The sequence below is a fragment of the Pteropus vampyrus genome, unplaced genomic scaffold (genome assembly GCF_000151845.1).
Source record: "Pteropus vampyrus isolate Shadow unplaced genomic scaffold, Pvam_2.0 Scaffold74, whole genome shotgun sequence".
In the NCBI taxonomy this organism is placed as follows: domain Eukaryota; kingdom Metazoa; phylum Chordata; class Mammalia; order Chiroptera; family Pteropodidae; genus Pteropus; species Pteropus vampyrus.
The window spans coordinates 3,351,066-3,370,827 of record NW_011888855.1 but is presented as its reverse complement, the minus strand read 5'-3'; the positions used below and the strand labels follow the sequence as shown (position 1 = coordinate 3,370,827).

The following is a 19,762-nucleotide window of genomic DNA, read 5'->3' as shown; positions in this document are numbered from 1 at the left end:
CCAACACATTTTCTGGTGATACCCAAGAAGCATATCTCCCAGATTTCTGTAGCAGAAGATGATGATGAAAGTGTAAGTAAATTTACTAGCACAATTTATTTTCTTGCTTTTTAAATTGGGAGACTAAATTTTGACCTTAAACTGATGTTACATTTTCATTTTCCTAAGAGCATTAGAGCTTCAATGCAGTGTATAAATAGTTTTGATTTTTAATGAGATATAGTGACATATACCATTGTATTAGTTTTAGGTATATGACATGATTTGATATATGTATATATTATGAAATGATTATCACAATAATTCTAGTTAATATCCATCACCACAAATTCTTAAGCAGACAGATTTCCACATAAGGATTAGCTGGTGAGATTCATTTTTCCTCAACAAAGAAATAGTATATCATATAGGAGAGGGTTCACGGATCCTTCTACTAATACTGTTAAAGGAAAGAAAAGTAATTATTTGCTTTTGCCAGGAGTTATCGGCCTTAATTAAAATTTTTCCGAATGCTTTTTGTGGTAGATTGTATAATTGTTTGTAACTATTCACTGTTCTTTAGGGGTGCATTATATTTGCTGCCTCATTGGTGTGAGGCCTGGTTACATGATTTGATTTAGCCAATGAATGCAAGCGGAAGGGATATATGTCTTTTGAGTGAAAACTTTTAAGAGCTAGTTTGCCATGTTTTCTCTTGTCTCTGCTACTATGATCATATAGAGATTGTTCTATCAGTCTGGGTCTCAAAGTGAAAAAGATATAGAAATAGAGCCTGGTCAACTTGTGATGAACATGTAGTGAACACAAGAAATGTTTTTTTGTTGTAAACCAGATTTGGGGGTAGCTTGTTACGACAGCATAACCAAACCTATCCTGCTTGATACCCTCCCCCATAACAAGAAAGCAAGATGTCTTGCTTTATTAAAAAAATTTAATTGTATTAATTGAGCAGTAAATTTGTCTCATATTTTAATTGAAATCAGTAATACATAAATACCTAATCTTACTAATTTTTTAATTGTAAATTATGTTGTATTAGGATTAAAAGAATCTCTAAATATTTGCTCAAAGGAGTGTGTTTCAACTTGGCAATTTTTTAATTTAACGTTTCACCTTGGTAGTCTGTTATTTAATGGCAAGTAATTGTAAATTGCCTGTGCTTAAGAAACTTTTTTTTTCAGCTTCTGGGACATTTAATGATTGTTGGCAAGAAATGTGCTGCGGACCTAGGCCTGAAGAAGGGTTATCGAATGGTGGTCAATGAAGGCTCAGATGGGGGACAGTCTGTCTATCATGTGCACCTCCATGTTCTCGGAGGTAGGCAGATGAAATGGCCTCCTGGTTAAACATGTCTTATGGATAATTTTCCCTTCTTTAGGCAATGATCAATTTTGCAAATTCTAATATGTTAAACAGTACAATTATATTTGCCTGTGTATGGACAAATTGAGGAAATAATTTGAAAAACTCATACATAATAAAAGACATTGTTGCATGGTCTGAATTCTGTATTATTTAAAAAATATGTTGGGATGTATGACAGATTTCATAATTTGGGAGGTATCTTGTTTTTTCTCCCAAAGGACTCAACATATGTACATTGTTATAATGGTGGGACTGGTTTTTGAAGACAACAAGATGTTATAAATTTAGCTTTCACTTTGAAATTCCTTGTAGTCAAAGCAAAAATTTCCTAATACAATTCTCTTATTTTCTAAGAACAAAGGAGTATGTGATGTGACTGATCTAGAATGTGACAGTTTTGAGTTTAGAAACAATGCTTTTTGTCCAGCCCACATGTTTCCCCTGGACTGTTGGGATAATTTGGAAGAGAAGAAAGTAGTTCTGTCACAGAATCTTTGACAAGCGTGTGAACCCATACATTGGTAATTCCTTTTTATCTGAACTGAATGTTATAAAGAGTTAAGAACATATTAGTTAGAATTAACTTTCCAAATTGAAAACTCACTGTTTTGAATGTGTATGTGCATACTCGCAAAAATATTTAAGTTGTGTATGAATCTGGCTATATGGAGGCGGGCAAGAACCTGAGTTCTCCTTATGCAGACTGACAACCAAACTTTGTTTTCAGTCTTGCCATGCACTATAGCCTTTCTAAGGTTGTACAGGGCAAATAGTTTTGCTTCTTGACTTTCCTTCATGTAGATATTTTCTAGCTTTCAAATTCTAATACTGCTTGTTGGTTTTTGTTTCTTATTCTCTTTGTGCTAATGGATTCTTTCCATTTTTAATCTCTCAGAAGACCACTTTAGTGTAGGGTTTGACACATTTAATTGAAAATTGTTTTTCTAAATTTTGAATTTTGTTTTTAAAATATTCGGGGGGATTAAGGAAATTGGCCATTTATGTCTTAAAAATAATTTTCCCAGTTGTCATTTTTTTACTTTATGGTGTTTAAAATATTTGTATAGTTAATATATCAATTTTATTTCATATTTTAGAAAGCCTTTTCCACCCCAGGAAGATTTTTTTTAATTGTTTTTTTCCCTAATACTTTTATGGCTTTATGTTCTTTTATGACTTTAAGAAGGTCTAGGGAAAAGTTTTGGAGGTATTCGTGCCACTGTAAAGAATGTAATAATGAGAGAAGCATTTGTATTATGTATAAGAAGGCTGAGTCTGCTTCCTTTAGGCATATTATCTTTCCCACTAATTTTGTCAAACCAGCGTTAATAAATCAGGTAGATAACTGCTAATTTGTCATGCTAGTTGTGTCTGACTTTTCTGCCTAAAATGGTTTCGAGACTCAATTTTCAATGTGTGAAGGGAGTGATGTTCCCACACAGCACCAGTTATTCTCCAGACACTGGCTGGGTGTTTTATAGTTCAACTCAATTCTGACACTATCCACCCAGAGATAGCATCAGATTCTATGGGTTTAGTCCTGCAGGACTTCCAACCCCCCCTTGCAAGTCCAGATTGTCACTTGTGCTTCTGACCAATAGGCTATAAACCGGAGGTTCTTAAGACCCTTCTCCTCAGTTTTGATTAATTTGCTTGAGCAGCTTACAAAACAGGAACGTTTTACTAGATCACTGGTTTATTATAAAATGATATGACTCAGGAACAGCCAGGTGGAAGAGATTCATAGGACAAGATATGGGGAAAGGGCATGGAACTTCCATACTCCCGCTGAGCATGCCACTCTCCCCAGATCACATGTTCACCAACCTGTAAGCTCTCAACCCTGTCCTTCCGGGGTTTTATGGAGGTTTTATTACATTGGCATGACTGATTAAATCATTGGCCATTAATGACTGATTCAACCTTCAGCCCCCTGACCCTGCCCTGGAGGTGGGGCAGTGGGACTGAAAGTTCCAACCCTTTAGTCATGTGGTTGGTTCTACTGGCAACCAGCCCCCATCCTTAGGTTACCTAAGGGCTTTCCAAAGTTATCTTATAACAAAAGACACTTTCTTCACTCTTATCACTTAGGATAATTCCAAGGGTTTTAGGAGCTCTGCCAGAAGTGGGGACAAAGATCAGATACATATTTCTTATTATAAGTCACAATATCACACTGCCTTAGACTTGTGGCAGATTATTCACTACATGCATGGAATAGCCAGTATTCAAGATAGCCCACAGATAATCTTGCCTTTGGTATTCACACCTCTGTATAGTCTCATTGAATCAAGGCTGGTCTGTTTGAGTAAGAGTATGGCAAAAGTGATTGATTTGTGTGGCTGGATCAAAGAGGGCTTACACCTTGGTCTCCTGGTCACTCTGGGGGAAGCCAGCTGCTATGGCTGAGGACCCTCAAGCAGGGAGGGCCTATGTTGGGAGGAACTGAGGCCTCCCGCCAGCAGCCAGCAATGATGTGTCAGCTATGAATAAAGCACCTTGGAAGCAGATCCTCCAGCCCCAGCCAAGCCTTCAGATGACCACTGTCCTGGTCAACATCTGACCTCAGGAGCGATCCCAGGGCAGAACTCCCTGGCTGATTTCCCAAAGTCGTAACCCACAGAAATGGAGAGAGTAAATAATTACTGTTTTATTTTTCCTTAGCGTAAAGCTGGACTGTACCCCTTAGCTATGTGGGTGCACATGCCTACAGTCTGGCCAGTGAGATGTGGGAGAAGCTGATGTATGCCATTCCAAGGCCCTGAAAAACTTCCCATGCTATTTATTCTCCCATGCTCTCTCTTTTCCTTTGTCTCTTGTCAAGATGCAGAAAGGATCCAGCAGAGGACATTGAGCTGTTTAATGGAAGGAGCTTGAGTCCCTGAGTGACTGAATGGAGCAGAGTTCTTACTCCTGACCCACATTAGAATTTGTGTTAAGCCATTGAGATTTTTGAGTTTAGGTAATAGCAGCTAACAGTATTTACTGTAATACAAGGTCTATGATTCAGGAGTGATAGAGCTTAGTCTGCATAAGGAGGCTTGGGATTTTAACAGTGACACTATCCTATTTGACGATTCTTTTATCCTTTGAATTAGCCAGGAAGGTGAGAGTGCCAGAGTGAGAAAGGTTAGAACTTGGAGATAGCAGCTGAGCTCGAGGGCAGAGTGTAAGCCAGTTTCTGTGGGGACCATAGTACTACAGCTTGATTGAATTGAAAAGAGAGGGAGGCAGAATAGGAAATGACTCTCATCTTTAACACTAAATGTTACAGTTTAGATCTCAAGTGATAGGCTCAGGTCATTCAAGGACCTCAGTTTATCACTGAGATAATCTGCCTGAATAAGCCCCTAAGAAAAATCAAAGTGGTCTTTATGCTTTATTTTGAATGTGTATTTTTTTATTTATGTAGGTTAGAATTAGCCTACATAATACATAAATCAAAGGTTACAATGGGATAGAGGCTTATTTTTTTCTCAAGGTAAGCCCTGTTAAGGTAGCAGTCCAGGGCCCTTTTGGCAGCTTTGTAATATCAGCAAGAACTCAGACTCCCTACCTTTCTGCTTTGCTCTCCTTAGCACGTGATTTCTACCCTCAAAGCCACTTCATGGTTCATTTGACTGATGCAGCTATCAGATCCTCCCATCAGAAAGAAAGAGGAAAGGAAAATGCCAAAAAAGCTACATGCCAGAATTATGTCTTTTTTAAAAGGAACTTTTCCTGAGGTCCCACACCACCTAATGCATCATTGTCCACCTCAAGCTATAAATGAAGCCGGTTACCTTGCTGCCCAGAGTAAAACCAGAAGAGAATAAAAGTGGAATAGATACTGAGAGACAACTTGTGGTCTCTGCTCCATCGTTGGTAGCCAGCGTTCACAAGTATGGAAAAGCAGCCAGGCGTTCTTGGACTGGGCCCAAGTGCTGAAAAAGACTACTGCAAGTAGCTATAGTCTGGCTGTATTCACTCTTCTATAACACTGACTCAAGACCAGGAGGCATTTTGCTAACCACTATTTTCTGTGAATAATAGGAGTGGGTGCAACTTTAATTCCAAGTATAGCTCTTCTTTACCGCACTCATTTCCGGTGCTCTATACAGCAGTCCCTAATCTTTTTGGCACCAGGGACCCATTTCGTGGAAGAGAATTCTTCCACGAATGGAGCCTAAGGGAGATGATTTCGGGATGATTCAAGCGCATTACATTTTTTGTGTACTTTATTTCTATTATTATTAATTACAGTGTAATATGTAATTAAATAATTACGCAACCCACCATAATGCAGAACCACTGGGAGCCCTGAGCTTGTTTTCCTGCAACTAGATGGTCCCATCCGGGGGTTATGGGAGATAGCGACACCCAAAGTGTGTTGCTTATGTCCAGTCTACTCCATAATCTTGGTTGCATAATTTTGGTTGCTGTCGCTGCAGAAAACCCTGCTTCACAAAGACAGGATGTTGGACGTGGAAGCAAGCTTTTCAGTGCTTTTGTGGCAATCTCAAGATGTTCCACTTTGATTTTAACCCAGAACATATGGAGATTTGAAGTCCCAAACATACTTTTAAGGTCACTGTCATTTGTGATATCAAACAGCTGACCCTCTTCGAGCACGGATGAAGTATATTCACCCGGCTTATTCACAAATGGGTCGCAGATCCATTCCTTCCCAGTTCGGGGTCTTTTGCGGTTGGGAAATAATGCTCAAACTCTTTTGAACGCTGAGATCAGTGCATCAGCTGGGAGAAAGAAGGCCCTGACTCAGTCTTTTTCAAAATCTCTGCTAATGTTTGAAACGTGTCAAAAATCTCAATGTTCACTCGTCACCTCCTTAATTCCAATTTGGCTTTGAATGCAGCCATTTTATCTGCTGACTTGAACACAGTTGTCATTCTTCCCTGAAGTGACAGATTGAGTTGGTTAAACAGGTTGAATATGTCCCACAAGTAAGCAAGTTTTGTGACTCATTCTGCGTCAATGAAATGTGTTGCCAGTGGTGACTGTTTTTCTAAAAGAAATCTCTGGAGCAGCTCTTGTAATTCAGAAACTCTGGCCAGTGATCTACCTTTGAAAGCCATCTCACTTCTCTGTATAAGAGATATGTTTGTTCTGCGTCCATCTCTTCACAGAGTTGTGTGAATAGACGTGAGTTAAGGGTATTGATAATTGTAACCACATTCTGCAAAACGTTAAGTTCAAGTGACATTTTTCGGCTAGCCAGCATTTCTCTATGGATGACACAATGTGTAGACTCACGTTCAGAAGCGACCTTTGACCCGAGTAGTGAAACCAGAAAGCTGTCCAGTCATGGCAGCCACTCCATTCGTTCATATACCAGCACAAAAATGACCATTTTGGTTTTCCTGATATGTGATCATTCACAGACTTGAATAGTTCTGCAGCTGTGGTGTTGGTTGGCAACAAAAGTGCATATAACATATCTTCATGCACATCCTCCTGAAAAATATATCACACAAAACAAGCATCGTTGCTTTGTTGTCAACATCGGTAGACTTGTCAACCTGGACTGTGTACCATGGCGACTCATTAATCCTCTCTAACAATCATACCTCAATATCCTCTGCTATTTCATCAGTTTGCCTAGTTATGGTGCTGGCCGAAAGAGGAACATGTGCCACCTTTTGGACTGCAGCCTGTCCTAAAAGATCACGACAAATGTCCTTAGCAGCAGACAGGATCAACTCTTCACCAATAGTAAAGGGCTTCTTAGCTGTGTTCTTTAAAGGTTGGAGGTCCAAGGGGACCCCACTCAGATGTCTCACAGTTGGTTCTGGCAGTTAGCTGGCATCCTCTGATTCTCCTCTGTATGGCCCCTTATTCTCCTTTAGGCTAGACCAGTTTACATGGTAGTCACACAGTAATAACCAAATCCAAGCTTAAATAATTAAGATTTGTTTTTTCTCATGATTCTGTGTGTTGGTTGGACAGTTCTGCTTATCTTACCTGGGCTCACTCATATGGGTTGGTTGGAATGGATTCACCTGGAGCAACTGGGATGGCTTGGCCTCCTCCCACACTGTCTTTAACACCAAGCTTCTTCACAATTTAATGTTCTCAGGGCAGCATTTCAAGAGGCAACACAGACACTGCAAGGCCCCCTCAAGCCTAGGCTTTCAGACTCAAATAGCATCACTTCAACCACATCCTGTCTGTCAAAGTGAGTTAAAGATCAGCCTAGATGCAAGGGTTTGGGGAAAAAGACTTCCCTTCTGCATGGGAGAAGCAGAAAAGCCACACTATAAAGGGGAATGCAGACTGGGATGTGGAAAGAGAGCCATTAAACAGTATACTCCACCACCATTATGTTGACTCAGCTACATTCTTTCTCTCCCCCTGACATTAAGACTAGTTTGTTTCTCTACCTCTGTGTGACTTACTTCCTAAGAGAAGACAAAGACTTCTCTTAACTTGAGGCCAGATTACCTCATATGCTGCTGAATAGTCCTTACATGGCCGATCAGCTTTTACTGTGGTGAGGCAATCTGGTATCCACTGTAGCCAATATGTGAAGAACTCAGACTCTTACAGAAAGGACAGGGGGTGTGGCTAGTCCTCTGAAGCATTCTAGAAGGGGTCAATATAAGCACCATGCTTGACTGGTACAGTGCACCTGAAAGATTGTAGTATGTACAAATATTAGCCTATAAATAAATATGCAAAAAATATACCTCTTTTGCATTTTCTGTAACAACTTAATTTCTATTTTGAGTCTCTGATCAATCAACATAAAGACTCTTAATTTTAGTCAGTTTAGAATTTCTCCCTTTCATCTCGGGGATCATACCTAATTTCTGGAGGGTCTCATATAATAGTGTCATGATATCAGGAGAGGCCATGTAGGCCACTTTGTCATTGGTCTCTACAGAGTACCTGAGACTTTTGTTATCTCATTTAATCCTTATTCACTGATCCCTATAGGTTGACATTGTGTAATAACAATGAACACGATTGTGACAGTTTTTAGTGCCATCAGAAACATGGCAGAGTGAGAGACGTGCCCAGATCTCTCCCCTTGAAACAACAATAAGCAGAATATCTCAAACTCAACAAAAAACACCCAAAATGTGCACCAGCACATCTGAACGTGGGATCTGTGCATAAGAGCTACCACAGATCAGAACCCTGGGTGTTGAGCAGTGGACTGGGAGAAACAAAAAAGCTGCCTCTAGCAGCCGGAGCTCCCTGTAGGAGGAGGAGGGAGGAGAGAAGGTGTGGCGAGTTGCCTGAACAGCTCTTCCTGACAGAGCTGTGAGCTCCATGAGGCCAGTGACAGTGCCCAGGCATCAGGACAGATAGCTGAGAAGTGGGGATGGCAAAGAACGAGGGGTTTTTACCAGTCCCAGTTGCAAAACATGAGGGTGAGACGCAACCCCTCCTCCCCCAACCCAGAGCATCCCTTTCCCGCCATATCCTCTGAGACCGAACACTGCGGAGCCCCAGGAGAATCTGAACAAACACTCCTGAAACTGTTGCTAAGACTGACAGGGACTGAGACTGACGGTAGTCAGAGTGATTGAACATCCATAAGAAAATAAAAGGCATATTAAGATTTTATATAAAGGAGGGATTCAAGAGGCTTAGACGCCACCTACTGGAAACCAAAAGAAAAATGCCTTCTCGCAACAAGCTAAAGAGAGACCTTTATATAATAAATTTTCTTTCTAAGAAAAAAGTAGAATACTTCCATGAATGCCCAGGCACAGAAATAGTCCATTAAACACCATGAACATCCAAGATGACAAGGCATCTCAGAAAGAAAGAGAAAAATCTCCAGAAAATAAGCTTACAGACATAGAAATATGAGACTTAAATGACAGAGAATTCAGGATGGTACTTATGAAAAAACTCGGTGAGATTTGACATAATTCACATCAACAATTTCAGGAATTGAAAAAACAACTAGATGAGCAGAATGAGTTCTTTAGCAAGGAGATTGAAACCTTCACAAAGAACCAAGTATTCTACGGCCATGCTATCCTGAACGAACCCGATCCAGTCTGATCTCGGCAGCTAGCAAGATCGGGCCTGCTTAGTACTTGGATGGGAGACCATCTAGGAAGACCAGGTGCTGTAGGTGTAAAAAATAAAAAATAAAAAATAAATAAGAGATTGTAAGCTGACAAGGTCCTTGAAATCTGTGAGGTCAACCAAGAGTTGCCTTACCTAAAAAATAAAAAAAAGTTGAAAAGAACCAAATAGAACTTCTGGAGGTAAAGAACACACTGTAAGATGAAAAATGAAATGGCAAGCTTGGGAAATACAGCTGACCAAATTGAGGAAAGGATCAGTGATATAGAAGATAGAAATCTAGAAATAAATCAGAATGAAGAAGAGAGAAACCGAAGAAAGACAAATAATGAAAGAAAAATACAAGACCTGGCTGATACCATCAGGAGAGGAAACATAAGAATAATGGGCATTCTTAAAGGGGGAAGAAAAAGAGAAGAGATTAGAAAGCATTTTCAGACAAATAGTTGACAAGAATTTCCCAAATCTAAGGAATGAGCTGGAGCTTGGAATTCCAGAAATCAACAGAACACCCAGTTACCTCAACCCAAATAGGCCTTCACCAAGATACATTGTATTAAAATTATCAAAAATCAATGAATTCTCAGGGCAGCCAGGGAGAAGAAGATGGTAACCTATAAAGGAAAACCCATTAGATTATCGTTGGACTTCTCAGCACAAACCTTACAAGCCAGAATGGAGTGGAATCAAATATTCAAGCTATTAAATGAAAGGAACTACCAGCCAAGAATAATGTATCCAGCTAAGCTCTCCTTTAGATAAGGAGAAATAAAGACCTTTCCAGACATACAAAAATTGAGGGAATTCTCCACTATGAGGCCTGCATTACAGGAAATACTGAAAGGGGTCAGCTCAGCTAAAACAAAATGACAGAAAAATACATGACTATGAGTAAGGCAACTAGCAGGCAGATAGAAGCAGAGGAGTGAAACCCTTATTAACAATAGAGATTTGCTATTGCAAGATAGTAATGAACGTTCAGCATACATAGGGACAAATGACTGAAAAGAGGAGGATTCAAAGATGCAAATTCACAAAGAGGAATGGAGATAAGGCGCACGTAGAAAAAAATGGATGACTGTATATATTTTATATATATATATATATAATTCATATATAACTATCCTTTACATATTCATAATGATAACCACACACCAAAGATTCAGAACAGAAGTATATAACAAAACAAGAAGGACCAGAGGGAAAACCCACAACAGTCATTCAAAACAAACAAACAAACAAACAAATAAAAACCAGACACACATGAACAAGGAAGCAATGGAAACACCAAACTACCAGAAAGCAAAAGATAAAATGGCTATAAGAAGACCTTATATTTCAATAATCACCCTAAATATAAATGGACCAAACTCACCAATACAAAGGCACAGAGTTTCAGATTGGATTAAAAAACAAAATCCAACCATATGCTGCCTCTAGGAGACACATCTCAACTCCAAAGACAAATATAGACTCAAAGCAAAAGGGTAGAAAATGATAATTCAAGCAAATGGCATTCAGAGAAAAGTAGGAGTAGCAGTACTAATATTGAACAAAATAGACTTCAAAATAAAAAAGGTAAAGAAAGATACTGAGGAATGCTTCATAACGATAAAGGGAATTATGCACCAAGAAGACATAACACTTATTCATATCTATGCTCCCAATTAGGGAGCCTTGAAATATATAAAGCAATTACTAATATAACTAAAGGGAGAAACAGACCAAAACACTATCATAGTAGAGGACCTAAATACCCCACTATTGGATATGGACAGATCATTCAAACAGAAAATCAATAAGGAAATAACAACCTTAGATGGCACATTAGACCGACTGAACATAATTGACATTTACAGAGCCTTTCATCCCAAAACAGCTCTTTATACATTCTTCTCTAGTGCACGTAGAACATTCTTAAGGATTGACCGCATACTGGGACACAGAGATGGCTTCAACAAATAGAAGAGGGTTGAAATCATACCAACCATATTCTCTGATCATAATGCTTTGAAGCTGGAGATCAACTGTAAAAAAAAAGGTGGGAAGAACCATAAATACATGGAGATTAGACAACATGCTACTAAAGAATAACTGGGTCAGAGAAGAAATAAAAAGAGAGATCAAGAGATATATAGAAACAAATGATATGATAGTACAACATATCAAAACTTTTGGGACACAGCAAAAGCAGTCATAAGAGGAAAGTTCATATCATTACAGGCCTATCTCCAAAAACAAGAATGATCCTAAATAAACAACCTAATACTTCATCTTCAAAAACTAGAAAAGGAAGAACAAATGAAGCCTAAAGTCAGCAGAAGGAAAGAAATAATCAAAATTAGAGCAGAAATATATGAAATTGAAAACAAACAAACAAACAAACAAACAAACAAGCAAAAAGAAAAATAAATGCAACAAAGAGCTGGTTTTGAGAAGTTTAATAAAATTGATGAACCCCTGGCTAGACTCACTAAAGAGAAAAGAGAAAGGACACAAATAAACAAAATCAGGGATAAAAGAGGGGAAATTACAACAGACACTGCAGAAATACAAAGGATCATAAAAGAATACTACGAAAAAGTATATAACACCAGATTTAATAACCTAGAAGAAATGGACCAGTACTTAGAAAGATACAATCTTCCTAGACTGAATCGGGAAGAACTGGAAAATCTAAATAGAGCAATCAGCAGTATGGAAATGGAAACAATCATCAAAAACCTACCAAAAAGTAAAAGTCCAGGGCCAGATGGCTTTACCAGTGAATTCTACCAAACATTCAAAGAAGATTTAATACCTGTTCTCCTCAAACTCTTCCAAAAAATTGAAGAGGAGGTAATACTTCCTAACTCATTTTATGTGGCCAATATTACCCTGATACCAAAGCCTGGTAAAGATAACACAAAAAAGAAAACTACACACCAATATCTTTCATGAATACAGATGCAAAAATCCTAAATAAGATTCTAGCGAACTGAATACAGCAACATGTTAAAAAGATTATACACCACCATCAAGTGGGCTTTATCCCAGAGGCACAGGGATGGTTCGACATATGCAAATCAATTAACGTGAGACACCACATAAATAAATTAAAAAATAAGAATCATATGATCATGTCAATAGATGCAGAAAAAGCCTTCAACAAGATACAGCATCCATTTATGATGAAAACACTTAACAAAATTGATATAGAAGGAAAGTAACTTTTAATTAAGGCCAAATATGACTAACCCTCAGCCAGCATTATACTTAATGATGAAAAACTAAAAACCTTCTCTCTAAGATCAGGAACAAGGCAGGGCTGTCCACTATCACTACTGTTATTCATTATAACATTGGAGGTCATAACGAGTGCAGTCAGGCAAGAGGAAGATACAAAAGGCATCCAAATAGGAAACAAAGGAATCAAACTGTCACTATTTGCAAATGACATAATTCTCTATATAGAAAACTCTAAAGACTCCACAAGAACACTACTAGAAACTATTAGCAAATACAGTAAAGTTTCTGGATACAAAATTCAATGTTCAAAAATCCACAGTATACCTATACTCTAATAATGAAGTGTCAGAAAAAGAAGTGGAAAAAATATTTTTTTTTGCAATTGCAACAAAAAGAATAAAATATCTACAAATAAAAATACCAACAAAAAAAATAAAATACCAACAAATCTAACGAAACATGTGAAGGACCTATATAAAGAAAACTATAAGACCCTATTAAAAGAAATTGAAGAAGATACAAAGAAATGGAAAGTTATTCCGTGTTCTTGGATTGGAAGAATCAACATAGTTCAAATGACAATATTACCTAAAGTATTATACAGATTTAATGCAATCCCCATCAAAATCCCATTGGCATTTTTTTAAAGAAATAGAACAAAAATCATCAGATTCGTATAGAAGCACAAAAGATCCTGAATTGCCAAAGCCATCCTGAGAGAAAAGAATGAGGCTGGAGGCATCACTCTGCCTGACTTCAAATTACATACTACAAGCGACAATAATCAAAACGGCATGGTATTGGCAGAAAAACAGACACGCAGACCGGTGGAACAGAATTGAGAGTCCAGAAGTAAACCCATATTTATATGGGCAAATAATTTTCGACAAAAAGCCAAAAATATGCCATGGAGAAAGGAAAGCCTCTTCAATAAATGGTGCTGGGAAAACTGGAAGGCCATTTGCAAAAGAATGAAACTAGACTGTTGTCTATCACCACACACCAAAATTAACTCACAATGGATTAGGACCTGAATATAAGACCTGAAACAATAAATGCATAGAAGAAAACAGAAACTAAACTCAAGGACCTTGGACTTAAAGAGGATTTTATGAATTTGACCTCAAAAACAAGAGAAGTAGAAGTTAAAATAAATAAATGGGTCTATATCAAATTAAAAAGCTTCTGCTCAGCAAAAGAAACTTTCAACAAGGTAAAGAGACAACCATCCAAATGGGAAAATATATTTTCAAGCAACGCCTCTGATAAGGGCCTAATATCCAAAATATACAAAGAACTCATATGACTCAATAAGAACAACAACACAAAAACCAACGATCCAATCAAAAAATGGGCAGAGGACCTGAACAGACACTTCTCCCAAGGGGACATACAAATAGCTAACAAACATATGAAAAGATGCTCGACATCGCTAGCTATTAGGGAAATGGAAATCAAAACCACAATGAGATACCATCTCACACTTGTTAGGATAGCTGTCATCAACAGAACAAATAATAACAAATGTTAGAGAGGATGCGGAGAAAAAGGAACCCTCATACACCGCTCGTGGAACTGCAAATTGATACAGCCACTATGGAAGACAGTATGGAGGTTCCTCAAAAAATAAGACTTGATCTACCACATGATATAGCAATCTCTCTACTGGGTATTTACCCCAAAGACTTCAAAACTCATATCGAAAAAGATATTTGCACACTGATGTTCATAGCAACATTATTCACAGTGGCCATGACATGGAAGCAACCAAAGTATCCTATGATAGATGACTATCACCACACACCAAAATTAATGTGTGGTACATATATACAATGGAATATTACTCAGCCATAAGAAGAGATGAAATACTGCCATTCGTGACCACATTGATGAACCTCAAGATAATCATGCTAAGTGAAATAAAGCAGACAGAAAAAGTTGAAAATCACATGATAGCACTTATATGTGGGATGTAAACCTAAAAGCAACAAATGAGCAGGACAAACAAACAGACTCATGGACATGGAGAATAGACCAATGGTTACCAGTGAGTAGCGGGGAGAGGAGACGTAGGCAGAGTAAAGGGAGTCAAATATGTGGTGACAGCAAGAAATCTTACTATGGGAGGTGAACACACAATGTAAATATATATATATGCCTTACTGTTACAATGTACAGCTGAAACTTACTGGATTTCATTAACCAATGTCACCATTAAATTAACAAACAAACAAACAAACAAATAAATAAAACATTGTGACAGTTTTATGATAGTGTTAATAACAATTGCTATTTATAAAATGTCCACTATGAGACAGGCCTTGTGCTGTGTGTTAAATATAGTGTCGTTAAAAACCAAACAACTCTGTGTACACCTATTATGACCTGTGGCATTTGTTCAGAGCATTGTATGCATAATGGATACTTGTAATGATTGATGTTCGGCATGTGAACTCTCTTTGTATTTGAGAGATTCCTTGCCTCCCAAAAGAGAAGTTGAAATGAACCTAATATTCTAGCTCCTCTGCCAGCAGGGTTGTAGGCCTTTGACTTAGGCTCTGCCAATCAGATGCACTCATCTGGGATTTTGAATTTGAAACTAATGACACCAAGAAACAAGGACAGTGGAGATTTCTTTCTGGTGTCAGTGGCAGCAGCATCCTGTTGGCAGGCACAACGGTGTCTGTGTTGCCAACTGTCAGATCCAGTATTGAACACCCGGGACAACAACAGTGCAAGTCACAGGTCCTGCGTTCACTGGCAGTGGTAGCAGTGCCCTGACAGATGAGCTCTCTGGTTCTATTTTCGGCTGTGGTATTATTTTGCATAGCTTCTCTTTATTCTTGCCTATTTCCTCAGTTAATCTGTGAGCTATCCATCAAATAATGTTTCAAGAAATTAACTGCTGGAGAAATGTTTACCAGGAATGGTTGTAAGCAATAGATCCTCAGGGAAAGGTTGGGTGTATGTGTGGCTGGAAAGCTGAGACTAGTTATTTGCCCTAGTTTGGGATAAAGGCAAGGAAAATTAGCGAACGTTTAGGAACTGGATTTTCACAGCCCATGGTAAATATTAGCAAAACAGCTAATTAAATCATTCCATGAATCATGTGTACTGATATACCAACCAACGGCAAGTCGTTGGGCTTCCAAGTGCCACTGCCATAGGTGGTTATGAAGGGCAGGTGGAATTCAAGGACTGAGGAGGTGGTGTTAGTGCTTCTAATATTGCTGAACATCTTAAAGAAAAAACAACAAGCTAAGACTTCTAAATTATATTTCAAGTTATCAGTTGAAACCCAAGAGCTCTCTGTGGCTATGTGATAAAAATCTGTAAGGGATTTTTTATAAGACATAAGTTCTTATAGCTGAAGAACTCAAAGAACTGTTAAACCTAATACAACATTTGATCCTCAACGTTGCCAAGTTTTATTAATTCAATTCATAGCCTGTCTAGTCTGTTATAAAGAAATTAGCATATTGATCAGGAAGGGTGGTATCTGAATATTTGGGATGAGCTATAGTGGAGAATTTGGCTGACTCAGACCACTCTGAATTTCCAACCAGCTGAGCCTCCTTTGTTGGCTGAAGCAGCCTTTCCTCCGAATTCTTGATTGTTTGAAGACCCTTTCTCAATTACTTCTTTCATATACTGCAGCTATATCTGTGGCTCACTCTTTAAAAAGAAAAGAGAACTCCCTTGTGCATAATTCCTTCCATTCTATGTACCTCTTATATTTCTTTCTCTGCAGTCATATATCAGAATATCCCAACATATCTTAAATTGTATATTGGGACCACCCTCAGACCCATAAAAAGAGAAGTTGTTGGGCAAAACTAGCACTTTCTTGACAGAGATGGAGAAAGGCTAGAAACATCCAAGAGTTAATAAGCTAAAAGTAGATAAAACAGATTAAAGAGTAGAGCCTAAATCAAATGCAAAGAAAACTAAATGAAATCAACTATGTATAAACATTAAAAACAAAAACAAAAACACAAAGAAAATATAATTCAAGTTACTTTTGAACATAGCACACTGACTCTATAACCTATTAACAGGATAAATTCTAAGGACTAAGGCCAACTGCAAAGAAATCTTGAATATTATCTCATGGATTTGTTGTTGGTGTTATAATTGTGTAACTTTTTGGGTGTTATTGTAGGATAGAGAAAATGAGTAAAAATATTGGTGTGAATGAGAATTAAAGTTCTCATTTTGGGGAAAAAAGAGCAAAAATGACGTGGAATGGAGAAAGGTGAGAAAGAACCTTATGAAATTGAGAATGATCAGAAAACACTGAAGACTGAAAAAGCACCCTTGTTTTGTCCACTATAAAGGCCTAGTAACAGTAAACACTACAGAACACCCAGCTCTTGCTTTTTAAATACCATTCCCAACTAAAAGGTTCCCTGAAGAAATGGCTGATTCCAGGCAGCGAGAGTGCTCAGGCTGATGAGGTCATGTCCAAAGGCCACAGGAATTAGACTGAAGGATCTCCAGTTGGCCAAATTTGGGACAATTTTGCATAAGAATAATTAATAATGATCATAATACATGGACAAATAAAACCGTTGTGTAACCAACCCCCAGAAATTTTTCCTTGCAAAACTGAAATTCTATACCTACTAAATGACTTCCCATTCTTCCTACCACCAGCCCCTGACAACCACTATTCTACTTTCTGTATCTATGAATTTGACTAGGTACTTCATATAAGTGGAATCATACATTATTTATCTTTTTGTATCTGCCTTATTTCACTTAGCATAATTTCCTTAAGGTTTATGTTGTAGCATATGACAGATTTTCCTTCCTTTTTAAGGCTGAATAATATTCCATTGAGCGTGTATACCATATTGTGTTTATTCATTAACCCGTTGATGGACACTTGGGTTGCTTCCACCTTTTGGCTATTGTGAATAATGCTGCTATAAATATGAGTGCTGCTCTTGTTTTAATATAACTTATTTAATTGTAAACTCATATACTTTAATTTTAATAATGGTTATATTGAAAAACTGGCTTACAAAATTCCTGAAAATTTAACAATTGGCTACTATGCCAGCTCCAGTACATCAGAGGATCTGAGGCACTTCAGCGGATCTGAGGCACTTCAGCATGGGAATGGACATTGTTTGTTGCAAAATGGAGGCAGAGAAGCAAAATTAGAACTCCAGTTTTGTTTTGTCCTCTCCTGCTGGGCTGCCATTCCAAGGCAAAGCCACCACATTCTACACAAAGCACTTCTCCCACCAAGGATTTTTCAGTTTTCCTTCTCTAATCTTGAGAGAAGGAGCCAGCATTCCTGACAGGTAAGCATCTTGTCCTGCTATGCCATCTCTACCTTCCACAATGAAGTTGTCAATAGTGAGGTGCACAGCAGGATGCCTGTCCCCTTTTATAGGAGTCGGACTTGCCAATGCTGTGCTCTGGACTCCCAGTCCTTATCTTGAAGGAGAGGGTGTGTCTGTGCCTTGATAGCACAGCTTTCTTGTTATCTCAGAGGCTGTTCCAGGAGACAGGTTTCCTTCCTCACTGTCTGCAGTGATTTCCCTGCCAGGCTATTGCCAATTTCCGGTGGAGGGAATCATCTCTGGAGGCTTTGTAGACTGGGTTAGTTTCCCTGCATGCCTAAACAGCTTAGAGAATTTCTGCTTCTTCCATTGCCCTTAGGAAATAATAAAGATACTACTCAGATAGAGCAAAGCAGGCCTTCTTTCATTCATGGTTTGCAGTTGAGTTTTAATTTTCCGGAGGTGAATTTTTTTTTTTTTTCAACTGCAGAATACAATTAGAAGCTCCAGTAGGCAACTTACATAGTACGATTATTGTTGTGAGTGCTATTCATAAACTTTAGTCATGCACTTTGGGGACTCATTAAATTTCATTTAGGTGACACATTTAAAAATTCATAGATTCATCTCTTTTTCTTCAGGGAAGAAGCTGAGAAGTGTAGCATTTTATGCGGCATAAGTGAGAGACGAAATAGAGGGGGAAATGTCAGGAAGGCGGGTGTGCAGGACCAGCTGGCCGGCTTGTGTGACCCAGGATGTGGGGTAGTTGTGCAGTGCAGCCCAGGTCCCTGAGGCTCAGGGAGGCTGCCCACCCAGCCAGATGGCCATGTTTTTCACCTTCTTCCTCCTTTTCTCTAGGTGCTATGTGGCAATTTGGGGACAAGAGAACTTCTCTCCTCACTAAGTATTGCTTGACTTTGTACCTTTGCCAGTCGTTTCAATAAGATTTATAAGTGTGTGTGCTTTTTTTGTTGACTATACAAACTGTGCCACCTAATGACACGTGACCATTTATTCAATGAATAAGTTTATGCTGAGATTCCTACCACTTAGTCTATCACTGTTATTTCTCTTTAGGGGAGAGATATTACTTCCCATTTAATAAACATCGATCAGGTCTTGGGTAGGAAGTCCTACATTCAAGAATATCATTTAGATATTAGAAAAAAAAACCTCAAAGAGGAATTTTAGTAAGGTGTAAAAGATTTTTTTGGTTTGATTTTTGATTTTGCTTTGCATTGTTTGCAAGGGAGTCTAGCTTTCAGAAGTACTGACTCACTAAATTAACAGAATAAACTATTGGTAGCTCGATATATGGCAGTCAACAATTCTAATTAGATTCCATTTAGGTCAGTTGTGATTTAAAAAACATGTTCCTGTGTTTTGGTAAAGAAAACCAGGATGTTTCTATTATTCATGGCTTATCTTGGAATGCAGAGGCTTTTAGGGATCTTTATTTTTTCTCAGATCAAGAGAAAGAGTCCTTCCTCAACCACACTTTTGTCGGGCTCATAGGAGCATTCAATGAGGTCCTGATTTCTGGACTCCCGTGTCCTTCTTGCATTGCCCAGTTTTAGAAGAATCCTAAGCTGGTGTAGCCAGAATCTCCCTCCATCCCTATCTGTTCACCTTTGATATCTGAGTGGGTCTCTCATTCTCCACTACCCTCGCCTTCAGTAAGAACCCTGGTAGGTCAGTTTAGTCAGAATTCCATCTTAACCCTGATGGTTTCTCATAGTAATTTTCTAATCACTGATCCCCTCTTCTACTTGACCCCCCATACACCCAACTTGGCTATAAATTCCCACTTTTCCTTGTTCATTTGGAAT

At 38.4% G+C, this 19,762-nt stretch overlaps 1 protein-coding gene, 1 long non-coding RNA gene and 1 pseudogene across 3 annotated transcripts in view; all 3 read left to right on the top strand.

Annotated features, from left to right (window-relative positions):
* Nucleotides 1–1,504, top strand: part of HINT1 (histidine triad nucleotide binding protein 1) — a 3,347-nt gene extending 1,843 nt beyond the window's left edge. The window contains exons 2-3 of the mRNA XM_011362253.2: nt 1–72; nt 1,182–1,504. The exon at nt 1–72 is cut by the window's left edge and continues 3 nt beyond it. Coding sequence (XP_011360555.1) covers nt 1–72; nt 1,182–1,346 — 237 coding nt within the window. The 3' untranslated portion in view covers nt 1,347–1,504. The remainder of the gene's footprint in view (nt 73–1,181) is intronic.
* A 7,838-nt stretch (nt 1,505–9,342) lies between these two features.
* Nucleotides 9,343–9,460, top strand: LOC111741163 (annotated as a pseudogene).
* A 5,131-nt stretch (nt 9,461–14,591) lies between these two features.
* LOC111741136 overlaps nt 14,592–19,762 on the top strand; it is a 20,232-nt gene continuing 15,061 nt past the window's right edge. Inside the window, exons 1-3 of one of the 2 annotated variants that reach the window (XR_002780895.1) lie at nt 14,592–16,894; nt 17,705–17,951; nt 18,792–19,593. This is a non-coding gene — a long non-coding RNA (uncharacterized LOC111741136). Of the gene's footprint in view, nt 16,895–17,704; nt 17,952–18,791; nt 19,594–19,762 lie in introns of those variants that run through there. The other variant, XR_002780896.1, reaches the window with a different exon arrangement.